General features: G+C 38.9%; 1 protein-coding gene across 2 annotated transcripts in view; it reads right to left on the bottom strand.

Annotated features, from left to right (window-relative positions):
- The window catches only part of Yme1l1 (YME1 like 1 ATPase), a 34,979-nt gene extending 9,036 nt beyond the window's left edge, over window positions 1-25,943 (bottom strand). Inside the window, exons 1-12 of one of the 2 annotated variants that reach the window (XM_090319063.1) lie at window positions 25,566-25,943; window positions 20,128-20,259; window positions 18,088-18,250; window positions 16,133-16,231; window positions 14,629-14,738; window positions 12,938-13,088; window positions 12,009-12,092; window positions 8,731-8,813; window positions 6,108-6,198; window positions 4,174-4,326; window positions 2,831-2,963; window positions 936-998 (exon numbers count right to left, since the gene is read on the bottom strand). In XM_090319063.1, coding sequence (XP_090175189.1) covers window positions 936-998; window positions 2,831-2,963; window positions 4,174-4,326; window positions 6,108-6,198; window positions 8,731-8,813; window positions 12,009-12,092; window positions 12,938-13,088; window positions 14,629-14,738; window positions 16,133-16,231; window positions 18,088-18,250; window positions 20,128-20,259; window positions 25,566-25,595 — 1,292 coding nt within the window. In that variant the 5' untranslated portion in view covers window positions 25,596-25,943. Of the gene's footprint in view, window positions 1-935; window positions 999-2,830; window positions 2,964-4,173; window positions 4,327-6,107; window positions 6,199-8,730; window positions 8,814-12,008; window positions 12,093-12,937; window positions 13,089-14,628; window positions 14,739-16,132; window positions 16,232-18,087; window positions 18,251-20,127; window positions 20,260-24,970; window positions 25,141-25,565 lie in introns of those variants that run through there. The other variant, XM_090319062.1, reaches the window with a different exon arrangement.
- Between the last annotated feature and the right edge of the window lie 65 nt (window positions 25,944-26,008).

The raw sequence follows: 26,008 nt of genomic DNA, 5'->3' as shown, positions 1-26,008 counted from the left end.
CAAGGAATTGAACCCAGGGCTTCGTGCATGCTAGGCAAGCACTCTATCACTAGGCCATTCTCCCAGCCCCAAATGAATCATATTCTTAAAATGGTTCACATCTAAAATTTTTGTGATATAAAAAAGAATCCAGTTTGATAAACATGTCATTTGAAATATGATGTAAAAATCAGCGTTACTAAATTCTTTAATAAAAAAAAAATCCAGGCGGTGGTTCAAGTGGTAGAACAGTAGCTTTGAGACAGTCCAAGGACAGTGCTCAGGCTCTGAGTTCAAGCCCCAGTACTGGCAAAAAAGAAAAAGATAAAAAGAAAAACCTCACACAGTTCAAAGCAAATCTCATTGGTCTGTAATATTTTGACTTGTACAAGCATCACATTTGACTTTAGAATATTGTCTCCCTTGCAAAAAACATCCATAGTTATATATACTTATTCTAAGTATTTCACAGAAATGGAGCTGTACAATTGTACAATTTGTGGTAGGTTTGTTCTCTTAGCACAATGTAGTGTGGATGTATATTTCACAATATTTTTTTTTTTTTTTGCTCACTCACGGGGCTTAAACTCTGGGCCTAAGTGCTGTCCCTGAGCTTTTCTGTTCAAGGCTAGCACTCTACCACTTCGAGACATAGCTCTACTTTCAGTTTTCTTGTGGTTAATTGGAGACAAAAGTTTTATGACTTTCCTGCTTTGAACTTCAATTCTCATATCTTCTGAGCAGCCAGGATTAAAGGTATGAGCCACCAGCACTCAGACACAGACACAGACACAGACACAGACACAGACACAGACACAGACACACAGACACACACACACATACTCTCTCTCATTTTTTAAAAAGTATCACACACAATTATATCAGGGCCTTGTGCATAGTAAGACCCCTATCTCTCCAGCCATACTCAACCATAAAGTTTTTCTTTGTATACTCACTTGTCTAATGCCTCTGGGAAATTTGTAGCTCCTATAATGATCACGCCTTCATTGGGTTTAAAACTATTTAAAGGGGGGAAAAAGCATGTTTTTATTGAATACACATAGTACTTACATACCAATCATCTATATAAGACTGTAACACTAACCAAGTAACAGCCAAGAAAAGTGAGTGAATGTAGATAACCAATCATATACCTGCTCAATTTAGGAAAATCAAGTAAGAGCAGCAACAACACAAAAATTTGCACAATTACCGTGTGTGTGTGTGTGTGTGTGTGTGTGTGTGTGTGTGTGTGTGTGTTACACTGGTACTATGACTTGAATGCAGGGTCTGAAAGCTGTCCCTATGCTTTTTCACTGACAACTGGTACTTTACCAATTGAGCCACCTGTCCACTTGCAGCTTTTTGATGGCTTAACTGTCGGCAAGAGTCTTATGGACTTTGCTCCCTGGACTGGACTCAAGCCTCAATCCTAATTTCTCAGCTTCCTGAGTAACTAGGATTACACATATAAATCCCTGGTGCTCAGATGCCTGACTGCATTTTAAATTCACTTTGAAGCTTGCAATTCAAATTGCTGGCTCCTAAACTATTTAGTTTCAAATTTGCTAAAACTGACTTACATATATATGTCTTGTGAACTAACTGCTCTTTGCCTTCTATATTATGAATAACATTTCATACATTTAATGCTATTCATAAAGTACATGGAAAATTATGTACTAGGGCTAGGAATGTGGCTTAGTAGGAGTGCTTGCCTAGCATGCACGAAGCCCTGGGTTTGATTCCTCAGTACCACATAAACAGAAAAAGCCAAAGTGGCATTGTGGTTCAAGTGATAAGAGTGTTAGTTAGCCTTAAGCAAAAGAACTCAGGGAGAGGGGCGGGGAGTTTGGCCTAGTGGCAGAGTGCTTTGCCTAGCATGCACGAAGACCCGGGTTCGATTCCTCAGTACCACATACATAGAAAAAAAGCCAGAAGTGGTGCTGAGAACTCAGGGAGAGCACCCAGGCTCTGAGTTCAAGCCCCACAATTGAAAAATAATAATAAAAATGTACTGGTTGGGATCTGGTGACTGAGGAGGTTCATTTCTGACGATCACAGTTCAAATCCGGCCTGTGCAGGAAAGTCCATGAAATTCATAATCCACCAAAAAGCTGGAAGTAGAGCTGTGACTTAAGCGGTAGAATGCTAGCTTTGAGCACATAAAGCTTAAGGATAACACTCAGGCCCTGAGTTCAAGTCCCAGGACCTCATAAGTATCAGACAGGTACTTTATCATTGAATCATCTTTACTTCTTTTTTTTATTTTATTTTTTTTTTATTTTTGTCAGTCCTGGGCCTGACCTCAGAGCCTGAGCACTATCCTTGAACTTACTCAAGACTAGAGCTCTACTACTTGAGCCTCAGCACCACTTCTTGCTTTTTTCTCTGTATGTGGTACTGCGGAATTGAACCTGGGTCTTCGTGCCTGCTAGGCAAGCACTCTACCACTAGGCCAAACTCCCGGCCCTCATCTTTACTTCTTTAAACAGAGTACTTAAACAGAGTACTAGTTTCAGTTTGAATTTCTGCCTTTTTTATTGTAACCATAATACATCAAATATATATAACAAACTTAAAAAGAGAAGCTGATATATCAAATAACCAATAATGGAAACAATACCAAGGAAAAACTTGGCTTGATGTTTTGAAAGGGACAACTCTGTTGCTGATACATAAAATCTTTTCATAGTTATTAGACGTTATCAATTATTTTATAGCAACAAGTTGTATAAGATAAAGTCTCTTATCAAATGCTGGAAGGCAACTGTATTATAAGCAGTTTCTAAAACAGAATAACAGCTAATTTTGAAAATACATCATATTCACAGACAAAAGACTCAATTACCCATCCATTTCAGCAAGAAGTTGATTTATAGTCTGCCTTGAATAAGGATGCATTGGAGACTCAATCCTTTTCCCACCAACAGAGTCTAGTTCATCAATAAATATAACGCAAGGAGCATTTGCTTTTGCTTCCCCTAAGAAAATAAAAGAGGTTCAAATAAATGAAAAGAAATTAACATTTTAAAAACAAAACCACCTATGTACTAAAATCTGTAAAATTATCAAAGGACCAAAATATTTACAAGGAGGAAATACAAAAAAAAAAAAGCCTCCCGTTTTTTTTTTTTTGACAGTCCTGAGGCTTGAACTCAGGGCCAGAACACTGAACTTGAGTCACAGCGCCACTTCCAGCCTTTTCTATGTATGCGGTACCAAGGAGTTGAACCTGGATCTTCATGCATGCTAGGCAAGCACTCTACCACTAGGCCACACTCCCCGTCCCAGCCATTTTTCTTTAATAGCATGAGTTTATATACTAGTGCATATAATACTAGCACAGAATACCAATATGGTAGGTGGGCCTAGACAATGTTATAAAACAAAGACAACTAGCTACTCATTCCTTCTAACATACAAATTTACATATAACCAGTTTTGAGGTTAATAATAACTCTTTATTACAGATCGGAGGGTGGGCCTAGTAGTAGAGTGCTTGCCCAGTATGCACAAAGCCCTGGATTCCATTCCTCATTACCACATACACAGAAAAAGCTAGCAGTGGTTCTGTGGCTCAAGTGGTAGAGCAACAACCTTGAGAAAGCCCAATGACAGTGCTGAGGTCCTGAGTTCAAGGTCTTAGGACTGGTCAAAAGTTAAATAAATAGCTCTTTATCACATAATACAGAACTGATGTTTAAAATGGAAAAACAAACTTTACACAGCCCCAAACCTCACTTCCACTAGAGTTACTTGCCCATCATTAGATCACTTGCCGAGTGCTAGTGGCTCATGACTGTAATCCTAGCTACTCAAGAGGCTGAGTTATGAGCACTGTGCTTTATAGCCAGCCCAGGCAGAAAAGTCCCCATGAGACTCTTATCACCAATTAACCACTCAAAAACCAAAAGTGGAGCTGTGGCTCTAAATGGTAGAGAGCTGCTCTTGAGCAGAAGAGGCTCAGAGACAGCACCCAGACCCTAATTTCAAGCCCCACAACTGATTAAAAAAAAAGATGTTTCACTCTATTTACAAAGCGTATAGGCTTATTTTAGGTTATATGTTACGTTAATGAAAACTAGAATTCCATGCTACCCTAATGCAAGCAATTTGTGAGGAAAGAATATGAATGATTCTTCTCTAAAATTAACAAGATCTAACACAGTACAAAGGCATATAAAAACATACTAAAAAGATTTCTGATACGGCTGGCTCCTACACCCACAAACATCTCATCAAATTCTGATCCAGAAGCATAATAAAAAGGAACATCAGCTTCGCCTGCAACAGCTCGGGCAAGAAGTGTCTTTCCTGTTCCAGGTGGTCCGACTAAGAGAATTCCTAGAAGAAAAGTAAAAAGGAATGACTAAAATTTAAACACAGATCCTTTGGTATGAACCTATTAAACAAATAATTATTAATGTATTTAATTTTGAGGTTCAAGGGGCAGCAATAATCAATATTTTTAAACACAATACAACAGATTTGTAATATGTGCAAGCTGAGTGCCTTATACTTGTCATCTTTGGTTAAATACTGTTGATTATTTGCAACTCTAAAAATGGAACAAGGAAACCTGTTGGGGATACTGTTTAGAAGATTGGGATAGGTAGTATGCACAGAGGGAGTAAAATTAATTGGAACAGAGTATAAATATGTGTGCACTTTTGGGTACATATCCAAAAGAATGTAAGTCAGCATACACTAGACATAACTGCACACCCATGTGTACAACAGTACTGTCACATTAAGCTATGTAATTGGTCTAGGTGCCTATCAAGAAATATTTTGCAGATATATGTATATGTGTATATATGTACATATATGGATAACATGTGTATATATATAAGAAAGGAAAGAAGAATATAGAATATAACTGTCATCTTTTAAAAAATGCATAAAACTGAAATCATCATGTTCAGTAAGCTGGAGTTAGAAAGACAAATATAGTACATATTCTCTTACATGTAGAATCTAGATTCATAAATACAAACAAAACAGAAATGGACCTAAACGCAGAACTAATTGGGAGGGTTAAAGGAAGTAGTGAAAGAGAAGGGAGATTTGGCAAAAGGAGGTAATAGGGAGGGCAAATAAGATAAAAAAGTGAACAGTCTTATTTTAGGTTATATGTTATATGCTATATAGTCTGCATGTGCTGAAATGTCAACATATGCCATTATTTTAATAAATTGGAAGAAATGCTTCTTTCAGAAATTATACTGATACAGTGCTGCTTTTTAAAAAGTGGTTGTAGAACATGTGTGGAAATGTGACCATTAAAATTTCCCTCTGTAACTAATGAGAGCCAATTTGTTAAAAATTGGTTATAGAACTATTTTTGAAAACAGCAATTAAGAAATAGCTGGGTGCTAGTGGCTCCTGCTTGTAATCCTAGGTACTCAAGAGGCTTAGCTCTTGAGGGAGACGGTTCAAAATCAGCAAGAGCAGAAAAAATATGTGAGATTCTTAATATTCAATTTAACAACTACAAGTTAGAACTGGAACATAGCTCAAATACTAGAAAACACTAGCTTCGAGCAAAAGCCCAGGAATAGTACCTTAGGAGTAGCACCAAAAAAAAAAAAAGTAGGCTGGGAGTTTGGCCTAATAGTAGAGTGCTTGACTAGCATGCACTCAGGAAGAACGAATAGGTTCCATTCCTCACACCACATAGGTAGAAAAAGCCAGAGGTGGTGCTGTGGCTCAAATGGCAGAGCTCTAGCCTTGAGAAAGTCCCAGTACAGTGCTCAGGCCCTAAGTTCAAGCCCTGGGACAAACAAGAAAGGAAGGGAGGGAGGGAGGAAAGAAGAAAAGTTAGCTGGGTGCTGATAACACACACCTGTAATTCTACCTACTCAGAAGGCTGAGATCTGAAGATCGTGGTTCAAGGCCAACCTAGGTAGGAAAGACCATTTAACAGCCAAAAGAACTGGAGGTAGAGCTGTGGCTCAAGTAGAAAAATGTTAGCCTTGAGCAAAAAAAGCTTGAGAATAGCTCCCAGACTTTGATTTCAAACACCAAGACAGCACAAATATAAAAAGAAATATTAATCTTTAAGATGTAATGAAATATAATTAGTACACTGCCATTAAGTCATGATAAAAGTGAAAATATCTTACCTTTTGGGAGTTTACCTCCAAGTGCAGTAAATTTTTGGGGATTTTTCAAGAATTCAACAACTTCTTGTAATTCTTGTTTGGCTTCCTCTACCTAAAGTGATACAATTTATAAATAATGTTGATTAGATTTGGTTAATCAAAACTTTTTTTGGCAAATTATAAATTTAATTTGGACAGGGAATTAACTGGGCCTTTTATATATTTCATTATGATGAAATATATAAAAACATTCTCTCTCTTTTTTTCTTTTGGCCAGTTCTGGGGCTTTAACTCAGGGCTTAAGGCAGGGCTGGGGCACTGTCTGAATATTTTTGCTCAAATCTAGCACTCTACCACTTGAGCCACAGCACCACTTCTGACTTTTTGCTGGTTATATTTAAAGCTAAAGGAGTCTCACGGACTTTTCTGGACTTTTCTTCTGATCTGTGGCTTCCAATCATGATTATCAGATCTTGGCCTTCTGAGTAGCTAGAATTACACAGGTGTGAACACCAGCATCTGGCTATTTTTATTATTATTTTTCTTACTATCATGATACTGTAATCATACTCTAAACTAAAGCTTCCAAATAAAAAGACATTACAACCCACTGAAAGAATTTTCACTTATTCTGATTTTCCCCACAGTACTTTTATCATCCATTAATGTACTCCTTTTTTTTAGTGAAAGTGTTAGGAAGAATTCATTCGGAAGTAGATTTTTATAGACTGAAAGTGGGGAAGGGTCACCTCTGGGGACAGAATGACAATTAGTTTATCCAACACAAGTTTTTGTGGAAGTGTAAAAGGCTTAGAGCAGTAAGTCTTTTCCCAGATTAGTCCTCCACGGACAAGTGTCCCAAGGATGGGGAAAGTTTACTAAACTCCATTTGACCTTTTAGGCATGCTTACTGACCAGTTCAGATCTACTGGCTCAGAACTATTTACTGATCTACCTTAGTCCTTAAGTAGGTAGAGTACTCATCTTGTGATATTCCATGACTTTGTTGTACCACTTAAACTGGTTAGAAAACTTTAGTGCAATTAAAGTTTCCATCAAGAGACCTTTTGCCATTTCCTCATTGCTCCTGACTAGTTGCTACGTATCAATCCCCACTTCAGGGCTTGAAACCCTAAAATCTTTGGGGGAATAGAAACTTGAAACCAGTCTGGTTACTTCCTGCTCGTGTGGGGCTTAGATCTAGGTACCCATTAATGCACTCTATTTTTATTATATAGAGTAGCATTTAATTCCTGCTTTTAGGAACAAACTTCGAGAGAACAGAAATTTGTTTCTATCATAGCATGCCAAACAGGTTAGTTACAGATAATATTAAATATTATATTCATTCATTGGCTATATTCATTAATCTAGCATTGACCTATTATAATTACTGAATCATAATTACTACATTGTCTGTAGTATGTATGTATGTCAGTTATGGGGCTTGAATTCAGGGCCTGGGTGCTGTTAGATTTTTCACTTAAGGCTAGCACTTTACCACTCTGATAAGGTACAAAGCCATTTCCAGTTTTCAGGGGGTTATGTGGAGGTAAGAGTCTCACAGACTTTCTTTCCCAGGCTGGCTTGGAGCTGTGATCTTCAGATCATATCCCCCTGAGTAGCTAGGATTACAGGTGTGAATCACTAGCACCAAACCTGTCTATGTGTTGTAAATAGTGGAGTTACAAGATTAATATAAGAAACCAATAAAGCCAGGATCAGTAGTTCACATCTGTAATCCTAGCTACTCAGAAGGCTGAGATCTGAGGATTGCAGTCCAAAGCCAGCCGGGCACTAAAGACTGTGAAACTCTTATCTCCAATTAACCCCTATAAAACCAGAAGTGGAGCTGAGGCCCAAAGCGTTGGGTGGTATCCTGAATCTGAAGAGCTCAGGGACAGCACTCAGGCCCAAAGTCCAAGCCCTATGATCGACAAAAAACAAAAAATAAAGAAATGTTATTTACTGATTACTATGTGTCAAGTACATGTGTTATTTGTGAGAAGCTAAATAGTTCAAGGACACATAGCCAATAAGTATAAAAATGAATTTGAAATGTTATCCTCTTTTGAGGTTTTGTTTTTTGTTCCTTTTTGGAGTACAGGAGTTTGAACTCAGGGCTCTGCACTTGCTAAGTAGGTACAATGTTCCTAAGCAGGGCAATGTTCCCAGGTCTACTTGGCTTCTGAGACCTGAATCATTCCACTATAAAATGATGCTGGCTCCATCACAAACTAATACTAATCTCTACAATGAAACAAGATTTGATCTACTGTTACCATTTACTCTAAAAACACTGTAATTTCCCATATTTGTAAGACAGAATTTTACCTAATCTAAAACAAACTTAAACTCCAATGTTGACCTTATTAACAGAATATCCACTAGATAGGAGTTTGGCCTAGTGGTAGAGTGCTTGCCTAGCATGCATGAAGACCTGGCTTCGATTCCTTGGTACCAAATACATGGAAAAAAAGCTGAAAGTGGCACTGAGGCTGAAGTGGTAGAGCTCTAGCCTTGAGAATGTCTCAGAACAGTGCTCAGGCCCTGAGCTCAAGCCCAGGACTGGCCAAAAACAAAACAAAACAAAACAAAAAGAATATCCACTAGATAATGTACAGAGGAGACAAAGAAAACTTACCCCTTTAACATGTTCAAAGGTGACATTTTTCATCTGGACAGGATCTACTGCAGAATCAAGCCCTGTGGTTGTCCGGAAACGAACTAAAAAAAATAAATAATACCTGGTAGATTAATAAAACTCCAACCACCTTAATTTTTATATACAAGACAAATAAGAAAAATTAAATGTTGAAGAGACTGAATATACACTATCAGAAAAAAGAGAAATCAGGTCTTCTGAATTCTAGACCATAATCAAGAAACAGAGCTCCTGCCAGAACAAGTACAAAACCTGAGTTCCAATTACAGTACCACCAATAAAATTCAAAGCAAAAAATAAAAATAAAAAATAAGGGGCCGGAGTTTGGCTTAGTGGTAGAGTGCTTTGACTACCATGCACGAAGACCTGGGTTCGATTCCTTGGTACCACATACATAGAAAAAAGCCAGAAGTGGTGCTGAGGCTCAAGTGGTAGAGCTCTAGCCTTGAGAAAGTCCAAGGACAGTGCTCAGGCCCTGCACTCAAGCCCAGGACTGGCAAAAACAAAAAACAAAAATAAAAAATAAAAAGGTCTTGTCTGAGGGGGATGCTGCAGGGATAAATAGAAGAATGAGGAGTGAATATGGGCATAGTACTGGATAAACATATGTGAAAACATAACTAAGGAATGAGGTGATGGGTGGAGTTGGGATAGATGGGAAGAGGCACATTGCTGTGGTATATACATAATCTGATATACTGAACTGAAACCCTTTTGTACAACTATCTAAAGAGTTTAAAAAGATAATTAACTTTATTATTTTTTACAAAAGCTTTAACACACATCAACAGTATATAAGAAGCAACTTAAGATAGTAATTTTAGAAAAGACACCAAGATTTAGCTATTTTTTAAAGATCATTTATTCGTAGACCTGCAAATTGAGAAAAATACTGGACTCATTTTATCTTTGAAAAAGATTTTCCTTTTTTTGCCATTATAAACTTTGTATGTAATTTAAAAATTTGATCATTAAACAGGTATAATTTTCTAAAGATCTACAAAACTACAGCCCCAATTAAACATGAAAGGCTTCACCATGTTTGAGCATGTGGTTTCTGTGTTGGGAGGCTGGTGGACAGTGCAGAGATGCTGACGGGGGCAGACTTTCAGAAGTACAGCCTATAGGCAAGTCCATGAGCAGTGCTTCAGAAAGGCTGTGGATTCCTGAGCTAGTTCTCACAAGAGGATCGTTCTAAAAAGAATAAGCCTGGTACCTCCCCAGCTGTCCTTAACTTTGTCTCACCATGTGACCTCTTCCTCTTGTATGTACTTCTTTCTCACTTGGGATGCAATACATCATGAGGTCCTTACCAAAGCCTAACCTATACCAGGGGTCATGCCCTTGAGGATCCAAACTTTGAGCTAAATAAACTTTTTTCCTTACAAAGTATGTAGCCTTTGTATTTTATTACAGTAATCAAAAAGGGCATCTACACTACATTGTCAGCGTATAAATAAGTCTTTTTCTCTATGAGTTAGAATAACCAAGAAAAGAAAAGAAATAAAAAAAATTAACAAGACAGGCTTAGTTGCAGCAGCGCCAAAGGAGCCATTGACCAGCTGTGGGAGTAGAGTGAGGACAGCAAGATCCATTCAACAACAATGTGAGTGTAGGTGGAAACTTCAGAGGATAGATACAATTCAGAGAAAAGGAACTACATAGCCTAGAAAATAATAAACATATAAAATAGATGATTTCTCTGAGCTCCTGAAGGGCTAAGGGTATGACAGAAAGTACAAAGACTTTTTTTTTTTTTTTTTGCTAGTCCTGGGCCTTGAACTCAGGACCTGAGGAATGTCCTTGGGATTTCTCTATGACTTGAGCCATAGCACCACTTCCAGTTTTTTTCTACATATATGGTACTGAGCAATCGAACCCAGGTCTTCGTGCATCCTAGGCAAGCATTCTACCACTAGGCCAAACTCCTGGACCCCAGAAAGTACAAAGACTTTTAACATTAACTTGGCAGGCAATTGCTTCAGGGACTTCTCTGGCAAAGGTAGTGGCTGTTGGGTGTTACATGTTTAAATAAAGGATTTCCTCTATTTAAATAAAAAGAAAACAAAAAACAAAAAGGTAATATTAAGAAGGAGCTACTTGGGCTGGGAGCATGGCCTAATGGTAGAGTGCTTGCCTAGCATGGATGAAGCCCTGAAACTGATTCCTCAGTACCACATACAAGAAAAAGCTGGAAGTGGTGCTGTGGCTCAAGTGGTAGAGCTCTAGCCTTGAGAAAAATCCCAAGGACAGTGCTCAGGCAAGAGCACTGTTCAAGTTCCCAGGACTTGCCAAAAAAAACAAAACAAAACAAAAAAAAAAGGCAAGCGGAGGAGCCACTTAAAGCTGGCTTTATTGCACTTTACTTAACATATACAGACCTCAAGAGGGCAATGGACAAGAACCACTCAGCCTTCATGACCTTCATATTTCCCTATGAAGTTGTAACGGAAGGAGGTTCAGACAAAGATTACGGAGTTTTCTTTGGCTGAAGGTGAAGTGAAGACTGTCTAGAAATAAATGGAGTGCATCCAATAAGCAGCAGCTGGAGCTGCTGGCAGCCCATGCTTTCACTTATTACATGGGAAGAAGGTCTGGGAGAGGGGGCTTCTTTTGGGGCTAGAAACTAAAGGTGATCCACTGGGCACTGAGACTCTCGAGCATTTGGGGAAGTACCCAAGATGTCCCTGTTTTGAGAATGCAGACTGCCTGCTTAGAAGTTTAAACAGTTCTAGCACATGAAGATGAACACCTCTGATAATTAATGTGTTATCAGATAACTGAAAACTAAAGACCAGAATCTGATAACTAAAGAGTTTTTTCAAGTACAATCTGCAGACATTCAAGGAACTGGATCAGGCCAGCTCTATGATGACATTGAAAGATAGTTCTCAATGCAGGATGGGAAGGGGGATATGCAAAAATGACACCTTCTACACTGCTCAACCAGACAAAGATGCCCAGGAAGGAAACTGTTGTCTCTTTCAGACAACTATGGGTGGGCTGAGGAAGCTTCCAGCTCATTCCAGTTATCAGCATGGCCCTGATGGCTAGACTTCTGGCCTGGTACTATATGTAATATGTAAAAGACTTAAATCACATTGTCACCTTTCTTTCAGGAGACCACTGCCCCATCTTCTCTACCCCTGTTGAAACTACTATCTCAAGTGACTTTTTAAAACTGCTAGGTCTGAGAAACAAGAACCAATGTCAGATGTTTGAGGGGAAAAATATATAGCAAGTCAGATAAACTTTACCAGATAAAAATGGGTTTTTTAAGAGTCCATAAAGGCCAAGTAGCAGCAGAACAAAGAGAATCAGACGAGTTCGCCTTAGGGAATCTGGAAGAGACACGGAAAGACTTAAATCAAATGTTACCAATAACATATGTTAGCCCAATTAAATGACTTACTGGGTTAGATAACTCAGTAGTTCATCACATGTAGTTTTTGAATCTGGCATTTTTTTGTATAATTGACATGCTTTTCTTTAACACGCTGGTTCTCTAACACTTCATGAGGCCACATATGCCACATGCTTCTCTCCATGATTGGCTTTTTTTTTTTTTTTTAAAGAAAATAAAACTGCCAACAGAGCCATGCTGGTGGCTCACACCTATAATCCTAGCTACTCAGGAGGCTGAAATCTGAGGATCACAGTTCAAAGCCAGTCTGGGCATGAAACACTGTGGGAATCTTATCTCCAATTAACCACTAGAAAACCAGAAGTGGTGCTGTGGCTCAAAGTGGTAGAGCACTAGCCTTGAGCTGAAGAGCTGAGGGACAGTGCCGAGGCCCAGCATTCAAGCCCCATGATGGACAAAACAAACCAAAAACCGCCAACAGCATTTCATTTCCATATAGCTTAAATTGTGTGCTGTTGTTTTAGGTAGTACTGTGGTTTGAACTCAGGGCCTCACACTTACTAGGTAGGCTTTCTACAATTTGAGTCATACTCTACCCCTTTTTGCTTCTAGTTTCCCCAAATAGTCTTGTGGTTTTCTTTTAGCTAGCCTAAAACTAATCCTCTCAAACTCTGCCTCACAAGTACCTAGGAATATAGGTCATCTAGCTTCAGTTGTAAATATAGTGAAATTACCAATGTAAAATGGATGCTATTAGAAAATTTACATTTTTACATAGCAGACTGGGCCATCTTTTCAATTATTTTTCTCAAATCAACTTACCATTGGTTTTTTGTGTTAGTGCTTGAGCTTTCAGAAAACCCTCTGCAAAACCAGTTTTAAATGCATCTTGGTGAGCTTCAGGTATATTTTTAGTTCTCATGAGTTTGTCTAAACTTTCAACATCTGATCCTCTGTCCCGCAAAAGAAACCCCTAAATACATAAAACATAACAGCATTGGTTGACTGCACCAACAGTGATATTCTCTAATCAAGAATTTGTATTGCTAATGAAGAAAGTCAATAATAAATTCTTTTACCAAGGACTAGGATACTAAGAGTAAAACTTATACCTGTATCCATTAACTAATAATATGAAAAATATGTAAAAATACTATACTGAAAACAGGTCAAGTAATCTTAGGGTTTTAATTCCTTGATGTTCACACAACTTTATATTTGCTTGAGGAAAAGCTTCAAAATGTTTACTATATACTAGGCCTTGTGTGAGTTCTGAGGATATGAAGATAAAATGAGTGATCTGACAGTTTTCTGTCTACTGAAGAAAGACATACATATTAGAATCACTAGTATTGTAGTAAAATAAATGTTATAATGGAAGACACCAAAGACCTTAAAGAGAACAGGGCATCAAAACCACACAGCCAAGTGTGGTGGTACACACTTGTAATCACAGTACTCAGAAAAAAAGATTTCAATGCTAGCCTAGGATACACAGTGACTATCTGAAAACAAAACAAAACAAAACAAAAAACCAAATGGGTGGGAAGTGGGGAAAAGAACTATACACAGAGAACAAACATGAAGAACAATATGACAGAAGAAACAGAACTGCTAAGACTTAAATGTCTACAAGATAAAGGAATAGGGCTGGGAGTTTGGCCTAGTGGTAGTGTTTGCCTAGCATGCACGAAGACCTGGGTTCGATTCCTCAGTACCACATACACAGAAAAAGCCAGAAGTAGTGCTGTGGCTCAAGTGGTAGAAAGCTAGCCTTGGGAAAGCCCAAGGTCAGTGCTCAGGCTGAAGATAGGGGAATAGAGTGTGATACCCTGAAAGATGAGAACAGAAATATGATGAGTAGAGATGAAATAAGTAAACAGTGTTAAACCAGGATGGGTGGGTAATAAAGGAGACTAATGCAATTAGACTGTCACTTTAGAAGCACTGGGAGTTGGAGATCTGAAGACAAGACTGAAGGGAACAAGACTAGAAACATACAAAATATAAAAAAGAATATAGTTATCTAGGCAAGAATTAATTATAGTATATATATGCCAAAACAAAGATTAGGTCATTGGTAGATTGCTTATCATGTGTAAAACTCAAGTTTAAAGTCCAGCATTAAGGAAAGAATGAATGAGGAAGAGAAAAAAGGAAGGAGGAAGAGTCAGGTTGGAACTATAGAATTTAGTGATTAGGAGACATTGGAGATAAGGAAAAACATAAATAGATATTGAACACCACGTGTACTAGCTTACGTAAAGGCTATTCATCAGTACAGAGTACGTAAGCAGTTATAGATTAACATGAAAAAAAAAAGCTGCATATGACAAGCACACACAGATAAGGCAAGTGCCCAAAAGTTATATGCTCATGGATATACATTTATTAATTCCTCATCATAGGTGGAAAGAATGGGGGGAACCCAACAACATACAAATCTAACACCTGAAGGTCCTCACTATTTTAGTAGAAAATCATTTCTGGTCAGCAAAAAGAAATCTAATTACCTTCACAAATGATGGCGCCGTATTTTGTGATTCTGCTAATCTCTCCGAGGTGGACTGTAGACGTCGTGTCCTCGATTTCAAAGTCTTAAAACCTCGAGACTGTATAAAAACTGAACAAAACAGTACCATTTACTTTGTAAATTGTTCCAAACAAAAACTGCCTAAGGGATGGATAAATGTGATCTTAACTGTAAATCCCACCTATTATATAAGTTTTGTTTTGGTATACCTGAGTTTGAATTCAGGGTTTCATGCCCAATAGATAGGTGATCTGAAACCTGAGCAATGCCTCCAGCTCTTTTTGCTTTAGCTATTTCCAAAGACCACTTTTGCTTAGGACTAGTCTTAGATTTTGAGGTTTCTTCTGCACCTCCTGACAAGATGGAATTACAGGCCTGTACCATCATGGCCAGCTTGTTTGTTGAGACAGGGCCTTGCTAACTTTCTGCCTAGGCTGGCCTTGAATGAGTATCCACTTCCCAGAAATGAGGACTACAGAGATGCATAACACCACACTGGGCCCGGTATCGAAATTTTCAATGCAGTTCTTTTGTCATTTCAATGTGCTTTTCAGAGTTTTTGTTATTACTTTTTTTAAATTTTAAGATTTTTGTACATTATATCTTAATGGGAGAGTAAGTAGTCAAGGGATCTTAAATTTTGTGCATGTGTATACCAGTCTTGGAGCTTAAATTCAAGGCCTGAGCGCTGTCTCTGAGCTTTTTTGCTCAAGGCTAGTGCTCTACCACTTTAGCCAGAGCTTTACTTCTGATTCCTTTTTAGTGGTGAACTGGAGATAAGAGTCTCACATATCTTCCTGTCCAGGCTGTCTTCAAACTACAATGCTTAGATCTCAGCCTTCCAAGTAGCTAACAGTACACACATGAGCTGTTGATGCACAGACTTAAATTTTGAAAACAGAATACTGATAAATTCTGACATCTTAAAAAAAAAAACAAGCCAGGTCATTAAAGTAGAACTGATCAAAATTATAAATTGACTTTATATTTTCTAGATGATTACAAAATGTTTAAAGTAAAAGTATCAAATACAAAACACTGTCTTACCAGGTGCTGTGGCTCACGTCTGTAAGCCTAGCTACTCAGGAGGCTGAGATCTGAGGACTGAGATTCAAGGCCACCCTGGGCAATCTCCAAATAACCACCAGAAAACCATAAGTGGTACTGTGGCTCAAGTGATAGAGTGGTAGCCTTGAGCTGAAGAGCTCAAGTCCCATGACTAACAAAAAAGAAAAAAAAAAAAAAAAAGGCAAGCAAGCAAGGCATAGTGAGTGCATACTTGGTGCACTTGGTGGCTAAGGCAAGAGGACTACTGAGTTTAAAAGCAGTTTGGGCTCAGAAAGTTACTACCAAAGAAAAATAAAGAATTTACTCAAAACTACTTATACTAAACAAGGCCCACTATGCTTAGCAACTGCTAAGAAAGACCAATCTTATTAAATAAATATGTTGTATTTTTCAATATAAATACAGCTGTTTCATACCTGGCCAGTACTGAAGATCTGAACAAATGTTCTGAATAGTTCTTGAATGTTGTCTGTACAAGCAAGAGGAACGTAAAGCACTAAACATATCTATGTAACCTAAAGGGAAATTACAAAAAGTAAATTTCCTAGTTGCCAAACTAAGAACATAAAAATCAAAGGAAATAAATAATTTTATACAATTTAAAAAATTACAATATAGTAAGTTCCACTTTTTATTTGTCCATATATTGACTATGCTTTTATAAAACCATAATCTACGTATCACAGCTTTTAAATTTTACTATCACTATATATACTGCTTTTCTTATCTGATATGTGAATAAGGCTATACATGAAACTAAATTCAAATAAGCAGAGGTAACACACACACACACACACACAAATGCTAAAATTATCTGTTCCACTTAAAGCTTCCATAACCACTAGATACACAAAGATTTTTTTTCCATAGCCATATGCTATGAACATTTCAGTAATTCTTCCTAAATCTTGATTAATCTATTCCCTTTTTTTTTTTTTTGCTGCCAGTTCTGTGGTTTGAACTTATGGCCCGAACACTGACTGTCCTTGGGTTTTTTTCCTCAAGGCTAGAGCTCTCCACTTGAGCCACAGCACCATTTCTGGCCTTTTCTATGTAAGTGATACTGAAGAATCAAACCCAGGTGTTTGAGCATGCTAGGCAAGCACTCTACCACTAGGCTAAACTCCCAGCCTATTCCATTTTCTTTGTATCTAAGATTGTAAGATCTTAGATGTTTATCATTTATGTGTTCTAGTTAGATTGCAGTTAGATTGGCTTTTAAACAAGCAAAGAGATATATGAGTTTAAACAAAGCAAGCACCTAGCAGTATCTGCAAAAACCTTAAATTAAACACAAATTTTTAAGAGTAATAATAACAAAAAATTTACTCTACTAATCATTTACTATGTGCTAAGTACTTCAAAAAGAGGTATAAAAAAATAGATTGAGTTCAAGCCTAGAAGCTCAAAAATTAATTCTTCCATCAACATAAAACAGATATTTCATTGTTATAATAAGGCTTTAACATCCTTGTTTAACTTGTGGGCTGGGAATAAAGAACAGTGATATAGCATTGCCTAGCGTGCACCATAACCTAGATTCAATCCTCAGCACTGCCACAAAAAGAAACTTCATGAATCTAACATCCCTTTCAACAGACTGCAGTATAGGCCCATTTGTTATAATAGATGATATAATATGTAGACTATTTCTACATAAATATAGTCCAGAAATTACAATGTTACTTGGAATCTAATGACTTGTGTCAACTATAATAAAAAAAATCATCTTTAATAAATATCAATTGCCATGCTGCCTTGAAGTCTAAGACACAGAACACTAGTAGAAAAAGTAGTGATTTAAACTTTGCTAAACTAATGTCAATTTCTTATTTAGACAAATGTATTGTGTCTTTTATGAAGATGTCAATATTAGGGGAAGTGAACGGGATATAGAAATCCTCTGCATTTTTGAAACTTTATTTCGGTAAATTTAGCATTTCAATATAAACTTTTTACCAATGCTCGTCCTATGGCTTGAATTAAGTACTGGGCACTGTCCCTGAGCTTTTTTGCTCAGGGCTAATCTCTTCCACTTAAGCCACAGCTCCACTTTCAGCTTTTTGGTTGTTAACTGGAGATAAAAGAGTCTCATGGACTTTCCTGTTTAGGTTAGCTTTAAGCATCAGAATTTAGACTCCTGAAGAGCTAGGATTACAGGCATGAGCCACCAGTGCCCAGCATCACTACAAACTTACTTTTAAAAAGAAAAGAAACTTCTCTCTAGAGTCATGATCATAACATTTTATCCTACTGCGCTTACAAAGAGAAATCAAAGTTCTCAATAAAAACAATAAAGAAAACAGGAAAGCTATCCCACAATAAATGCTAATAAAAGTTATTTATTGGAACCACAAATGCATTACCATACCATATTTATTTTCAAAGAAGGACTGTGCAGAGACATGAGATGTATGCCAATGAGAAGATACATTTTTGCCTTTATAAAATCCAGGAAGTAGATTTTCTATCAGTTGGTCAATATGCCCAATTCTTAATTCAGATATTCCAAGGTCCCTTAAATTAAGTGCAGGCTGAAAAAGATTAAGTCAACCAAATAAACATAATATTATTAAGATATTCAATTGAAGGATTATTTAACATCAGAAACAATATGGAGTTTAATTTCCCCTGCAAGACTGAGGTACTACTTGCTGGGCTAGTACACTACCAATTATGCCATATACACAATCCTTTTTGCTTTAGGTTGTTTTTTACAATGGAGGCACTGGCTTTTGTCTGTCAGCTTTGGCTGGCAATCCTCCTACCCAACCTCTCTCACATAGTGGGGTTTTTTTTGTTGTTGTTGTTTTTCTGTGGGGCTTGGGAGTTGAACTCTGGTCCTGAGTGCTGTCCCTGAGCTCTTCAGCTCAAGGCTACCACCCCACCCCTTGAACCACAACTCCACTTCCCATTTTTTAGTGGTTAATTGGAGATAAGAGTCTCACATTCTTTAGTGCCCAGGCTGGCTTTGAACCATGATCCTCAGATCTCAGCCTCTTGAGTAGTTAGGATTACAGATGTGTATCACCGTGCCAGCTCCAAATTGTTTTTTTGAGATAGAATTTGCTAACTTTTGCCCAAGTTGACTCTGACCAGTGATTATCCTACCTCTGATTCCTGAGTAGCTAGTATTACCCAGCACACAATGCAGGTATTTTAATCTAACAAATACATTAACATTTTACTATTTAAAATACACCTTGGTGAAAATATTTAATATTCTTGATTTGACAGAGGTCAACCATGTATGATTTAATAAAGGTTAAAAACAGCAAACAAACAACTATATCCCATAAAGAGAGTAAGATTGATTGGGATATACTATAAGCAGGCAGAAATTTAACCACAACCTCCCACTCTGTATTACTAATATATGCTAATTTAAAAAAACGCTTTATCTCCAAGGATATCTTTAAATAGAAGACATTTTGTTATGAATAAGGGAAAAATCCTCATTCACATCAGAAGACTATTGAACTTCTAAACATTAGGACTCACAGAAATAGGAAATCAAATGAAATGCCAGGGGCTGATGGTTCCCACCGGCAATCATAGCTATTCACTCAGGAGGCTGAAAAGCCTGCCTGGGTGAAAAAGCAAGCCTGGTAAGAGGTCCAACAGACTTTTATACCCAGTGAACCAGCAAATAGCTGAAAGTAGGGGTGTGGTCAAAGTAGCAGAGCACTAGGAAAAAAGTGAAGGTATGCACGAGCCTTGAATTCAAGCCCCATTGTCAGCATTACAATTTTTTAAAAAATCAAATTAATTCAAATCAAATGCTTTATATTTTTTTCCCTTTCTCCACTCAAGCACTCTCATGTAACACCATTCTGATAAACATTTAAAATGGCAAGAACATAAGACAGTACTTTCTGAGTGAAGTATAGCACACCAGGTCATTTTGCCAGAGATTGCACTCATATAATTTACATTATATTATATTGTTTAATTGTTCTATTTTATTATTAGTTGTTAATCACTTACTATAATGTCTAAACTTAACTTTGTGGTACTTTCAGTACCATGGTTCTCTTTGACTGTACTCTGGGTCAGCAAAGGACCATCACTATAGAAAGAATCAGCAATAGCTGGGCAAATAAAAGAGCAAAGACAGCAAAGACAAATTAAAATTTTATATTGAGGGCCAGGAGTTTGGCCTAGAGGTAGAGTGCTTGCCTAGCATGCGTGAAGACCCTTGTTCAATTCCTTGGTACCATATACATAGAAAAAACCGGAAGTGGTGCTGTGGCTCAAGTGACAGAGCTCTAGCCTTGAGGAAAGCCCGAGGACAGTATTCAGGCCCTGAGTTCAAGCCCCAGGACTGGCAAAAACAAACAAACAAAAAAACCAAAAACACAATACAAAACAAAAATGGCTTTTTCATACACCTTGGATAAAAAAGTATTACCTCACTGCTAGGAGCCTCACGCTCAGGAACTATATCTCGGTGCTGGTTTTGAGAAACTGATGCAGTAGCAGAAAAAGATGGGTTTTTTGGTGAATGGAAGGCATTGATGAGATGACTGAGAGGAACTGTAACCTAGGGGGAAAAAAAGGTAAAATTAAGTACTTTTAAAAAATAAAAACAGAAATAATCTCCATTTTCTTGTAAGGACATAGTACATCTTAAAACATATGTTTAGCAAAACTATATATTGGGCTTAAAGTATAGCTTAGGAGTACACACGCACACAGCCTTGAGCGAAAAAAACCTAAGAGATTTACCCCAGGCCCTGAGTTCAAGTCTCAGAACTAGCATTAAAAAAATTCTCAGTACCCATTTAATGATGGTAGAAGAAAACTAATCTATATTTTCCAGATACTATGCTGGATATATGAATTTAAAGTATTAAAATACATATAATTCTCATGCAACTACCTTCCAGGAATTTTTAGTTTGTGTGTGTGTGTGTGTGTGTGTATGTGTGTGTGTGTGTTGGTTGTGGGGCTTGAACTCCTGGCCTGTGCCCCTGTCACTGAGCTGTCACTAGGCTACAACCCTACCCCTTGATCCACAGTGCCACTTCTGGTTTTCTGGTGTTTAATTGGAGATAAGTCACAAGTCCCAGACCATTCATATACCTAACCAACAAGGTATAAACAGAGTTCCCACAATACTCTCATGTTTGAGAATTCATTAGAAAGGCTCACAGAACTCAGGAAAACTTTGTATACTTGACTGTAAGACAGAAATGAACAGCAACTTGAAGATGCATATGTATGAAAAGGTCACTAGTCCTTTACTGGAGGTAGCACATGACATTCTTTGCTGTCTTTTAAGAGTTGCTATAATGGAACTCTTCCAGTCCTGCTTTTCCCTCCCTAGAGATATGGGAATAAAAGTACACTCTGCGATCTCTTTGTTTTCTAAGTGATTACAATGGAATCCCTACACTGGCATTTAGGGAGCCTAAAAAGTTACCATAATATATCCAACACAGATGTGATCAAAGAGGGGATTGTGAATTATAACCCAGAAAATTTCAAGCATTTCACAGGTTGGAAACTAGTAACTTACACCTCCAATCTTAGCTACTCAGGAGGAGGATGAGTTCTGGAGGACTTCAGTTCCAAGACAGCCTGGGTAAAAAAATCTTTGAGACTCATCTCCAATAAAATGAGGGGTTAGAAGTATGACTCCAGTGGTAGCAGAAGCTGTGAGCAAGAAAGCTGATTGAGAGCAAGGCCCAAGCTCAAACTCTGAAATATACATACCCACATTTACACACATGACTTTATAGGTCTATGTCAACAAGATCAAAGAAGTTAGCTTTTTAATGATATAGTCTCCAACCAGTGTGACAAAGGGTTTTTATTTATTATTAAATACTGTGTCCCAGTTAAGCAAAGTATATATATGAAGTGAGTGCTAAATAATTGGTTGAATAAAGGAAAATGATTTTTTATCATAAATCAAGGCGTGTAATTTGTTTTGCTTATCTTACTTAAAAAATTAAAAATTGGTTACAACTACACTCTCTGATACAGTTTCAGGTGTGTTTCTCCTAAAATTCATGTTGATGCTTAGGTACCATTATGACAATATTAAGAGGCTTTCATTACTTATTTACTTTTTTTTGTGGTACTAGAATTTGAACATAGAATCTTAATTGAAACACACCCTTAGCACAAATCTGAGTTATTAAAAGCTGTTGGTACAGCCTACCACAGCAACACTAAGGCAGCTAAGGCAGCAGAAATTCAAGGACTGTCTCCTACCACAGGGAAATCCTGACTCAAATCCAAGAGAAGCCCAAGTCCTAGGTACTGAGGAGGCAGAGATAGGAAAGATTTCAATTACAGGCCAGCAAGGGCAGCAAATTAGCAAAATCCCATCTTAACCAATAGCTGGGCATGGTTATGCACTACAAAAGCGTAAGTAAAAGGAGCCTGGAACTTAATACCAAAAAGGACTGAGGCATGGCTCAAGTGGTATAACATCTCCCTAATAAGCTCAAGGCTTGAGTTCAACCCTCAACACAAACAAACCAACAATCACAATAAAAAGCCAAAAGGGAAAGGGGGTTGGGGAGGAAGGTGGGTCACAAGGATCTTGCCTTTATGAATACATTAATGCATCAAAGAAGTAGGGTCTCTCCCTCTTGCTCTTTTATCATGTGATGTCTTCCATCATGACAGTTACTTCTCAAAGTCAAGCCTTCTTGAACTAAGGTAAAAGGTTTAGTTTCAAACAGCTTAATACTATATTCAAGAGTCTGTATCTGACTTTTTCTTTTCAAATAATTGGTAGGACTCCTCTAAAACACTCATTTTGGTGAACAGCACCTTCCTGTATCCAGTTGATCAAATCGAAACAGCTCTGTAGCTCTGTATGTCTTTCCATGATCATTACTGCTGTATTAGTGAAGTAATCCCTTTCTTGGACTGGGGGCATCCTTGATCCACAATAATTCCACTTTTGCCTTCTTATGTTATCCACATAGCAAGAAGTCAGAGTGATCTATTAAAGTGAAAGCATGATCATGTTTTCTGTTTTATTTTTGCCTTTTTTTTTTTTTTTTTGCTGGTCCTGGGGTTTAAACTTGAGGCCTAGGCATTGTCCCTGAGAGTTTTTGCTCAAGGTTAGCTCTTTATTATTTGAGCCACAGCTCCACTTGGAGCTTTTTTGGTGCTCAATTGGAGATCAAGTCACAGGCCTTTCCTGAACTGTAACACTCAGATCTCAGCCTCCTAAGTAGCTGGAATTACAGGCATAAGACCCAAGAGCCACCAGTGTCCAGTTTATGATCATGAAAGGTTCTGAACACATGTAAAACCAAACTCTCTTAGTTGTCTTAAATTTCACTTCACCCAGAGTTCAAGCCCCATGACTGACAAAAAAAAAAGTTTCACCCTAATCTGACATTGCTCTCTTTAAACATTATAATCTCTGCTAACCACAGCTTTATTTTTGTTCCCTACTCAGAATCTTGATAGCCTTTGTATGCTAGAAATATCTCTTCTCTTGGTTAATTTATTTACCTTAACCTGGTATCACTAGTATTAAAACTACATTTGCAGCCCGGTGCTAGTGGCTCACAGCTGTAATGCTAGCTACTCAGAGAGACTGAGATCTGAGGATCATGGTTCAAAGCCAGCCCAGGTTATTTCCAATTAACCACCAGAAAATCGGAAGTGGTGCTGTGACTCAAGGTCATAGAGCACTAGCTTTGAGCTGAAGAGCTCAGGGATAGTTGCCAGGTCCAGAGTTCAAGCCCTATGACTGACAAAACAAACAAAAAACTACATTTGCTAGCTGGGTGCTGGTGGCTCTCAGCCTTATGCCTGTAGTCTTAGCTACTCAGGAGGCTGAGATCATAGGATCACAGTTCAAAGCCAGCTCAGGCAGACAAATCTGTGACACTCCAGTAAAGTACTCCATAAAAGTTACCTCCAATAAAGTACTCAGGAAAATCTGGAAGTGGTGCTGTGGCTCAAGTGGTAGAGCGCCAGTTTTGAGCTGAAGAGCTCAGGTGGACAGGACCCAGGCCCAAAGTTCAAGTCCCATGAACTACCAAAAAAAAAAAAATTGGAAGTGGTACTGTGGCTCAAAGTGGTAGAGCCTTGAGCAAAAGAACTCAGGAACAGTGCTTAGGCCCTGAGGTCAAGCCTTAGGACCAACCTCCCGGCCATACCCCACCAAAAAAAAGTATATGTATCCTAGGGAATCTTACCTCCAATTAACCAGCAAAAAGCCAAAACAGGAGACATGACTCAAGTGGTAGTTTTCCAGCTGTGACTGAAAAGACCAAGTGAATTCAAAAGGTCCTGAGATTAAGCCCCAGTACCAAAAAAAAGTAAACCAAAGTAAAATCAAGTAACATAAATCATATTCTTAAACCAAGGAGCTAAAGGTGATTTAACTTTGAAATGTTCTCAAAAGTATTTCTCTTTGAAGGAAAGGTCAGAGGGTCTATCAAAATGTTACCGTCTAGCCTGGTATGGTGGTGCAGTGCTAAAAGCCTCATCCTTCAATCCCAGTACTCAAAAGAGTACTGGGAATTCGAGACCACTTGGTCTACCACTGCAAGATGCCTGTCTTAAAAAAAAAATTTTTTTTTTAAAGTGCCATAAAAGCGATTTCTTAAAAAAAACGAAATCAAGAACAAAATATTGTCACAAGCGACTATCTCTGAGAGTGAGTAATGTATCCAAACTCCTTGGAACCATTTTTCTTTGCCTTTTCTTCTGCTTTACAAAACAATGGAGGCGGGGCTGGATCAAAATTTTAACGACTATAAATAAATAGATAAATATAAAGCCGGTATGTATACGTACGTACACATAGGTAGTTTTAGTCAATTCTGGCCAAACAACAACAATCACAGTGGTTATTCAAATTATACGGCATGTTTCTGCGAAGTTCCATTTAAAAGGTAGGGGGAGGAAGGTGTTTTTCGGTTTTATTTTTAACCGAGCAAACGGAAGGATGAAAAGAACATTATATCCTCGGCGTACACGTCGGCCCCCGCCGCCCCCAGCCCCGAGCGTCCGACCCTGAACAAAGCAGCGGCAATCACACGCTGTCAACCCGGGGAGCCACCGGCTCCATCCCCGGACTCGGTCGTGGGCCCCGGCACGTCCCCGGCCCCGCCCGAGTCCCGGGACTCGCCCTGGGTTCTTCGCTTCCCACCTGGGTTCACTTCGTCGTGGGGAGGGGGGTGGGGAGGAAGGAACCGACCCTACCCGGGCAGCTAGGAAACAGCCGCGGGCAGGGACGCGAAGGAAAAGGGACAGAAGGCCGGGCTCACCTGGGGCTGCACCGTGCTCGACAGGGAAAACATGTCTTCCGGAGCCTCAGCAACCTCGCCCGCCTCGCCGAAACTACCCCGCGGTCCTCGGCCCGGCAGGGAGGCGCTGAGCCCTCCGGCTTTCTCCTTCTCTCCTTCCCTCCCGTCTTCCCCCCCCCTCACTCCGCCCCGAAATGGAAGATGGCCTCCCCTTCCTACAGCTGCTACGACGACAGTACCCCGGAAGTCAAAGGCTCTAACGCAACAGTACTTCCGGGGCGAGTGAACCCCACCACCCAGTCCGTCAGCGCTCCAACTTGGGCGCCCTCACGTTTCTGCTGAGTCCCAAAACGCACTGGAGTTGTTTTGTAGGACTTTTTTTTTTTTTTGAGCTTTTAAAAAGGGAACGGCATTCATCCCTGTGAAACCTTCCAGCCTTTCTAGAGCTTCCCTAACATTCCCGTTCAATGAACCCTTGGGCTTATATGATATTTTTTCTCTTGACTACAATTGATTACTCTTCGTCCTCACAATGAACTGAAATCCTCTGGGATCCTAAGTCTGATTCAAGCAAACTACACGCTTTCAAAAGTTAAAAGAGGACAGGGCCAGCCACCTGCTTCCTGCTCATCCAGCTTCTCCACATTCTGTGACGACAGCAGCTTCCAAACCCCACCCTTGGCCATTGCTTTACCGAACAGTCCAAACTGGTTTACATCTCTTGCGGGGGTGGGAGATCGCGAAGGGAAGAAAAAATGGCAGGTCTTGACAGGGACCAGTTCCCATCAGACTCATTTGGAAGCTGGGCGGTTATCTTTACGAATCTCGCGATTCAGATTTCAAGTCCGGGTTGTCCTTTTTCTCCAGGGCCAAGAATGGTTTGCAGTTCCACCCTCATCACAATAGATGTCAGTGGAGAGCCAGAGGAGAGCTCGAGATGGTCCAGAAGCTCGAGACCACACTCCCACAGGGCCCGGCCCTCCAACATCTACTAGGGGACGGCGGGGTGGGGGCGTGGCTTCGCGCGGTGCGTAGCGCCGTGACGTCACGGACGGCGCG

The sequence above is a fragment of the Megascapheus bottae genome, chromosome 26, assembly GCF_031878675.1.
Source record: "Megascapheus bottae isolate mThoBot1 chromosome 26, mThoBot2.hap1, whole genome shotgun sequence".
NCBI lineage: Eukaryota > Metazoa > Chordata > Mammalia > Rodentia > Geomyidae > Megascapheus > Megascapheus bottae.
This window is presented reverse-complemented; position numbering and strand designations above follow the sequence as displayed.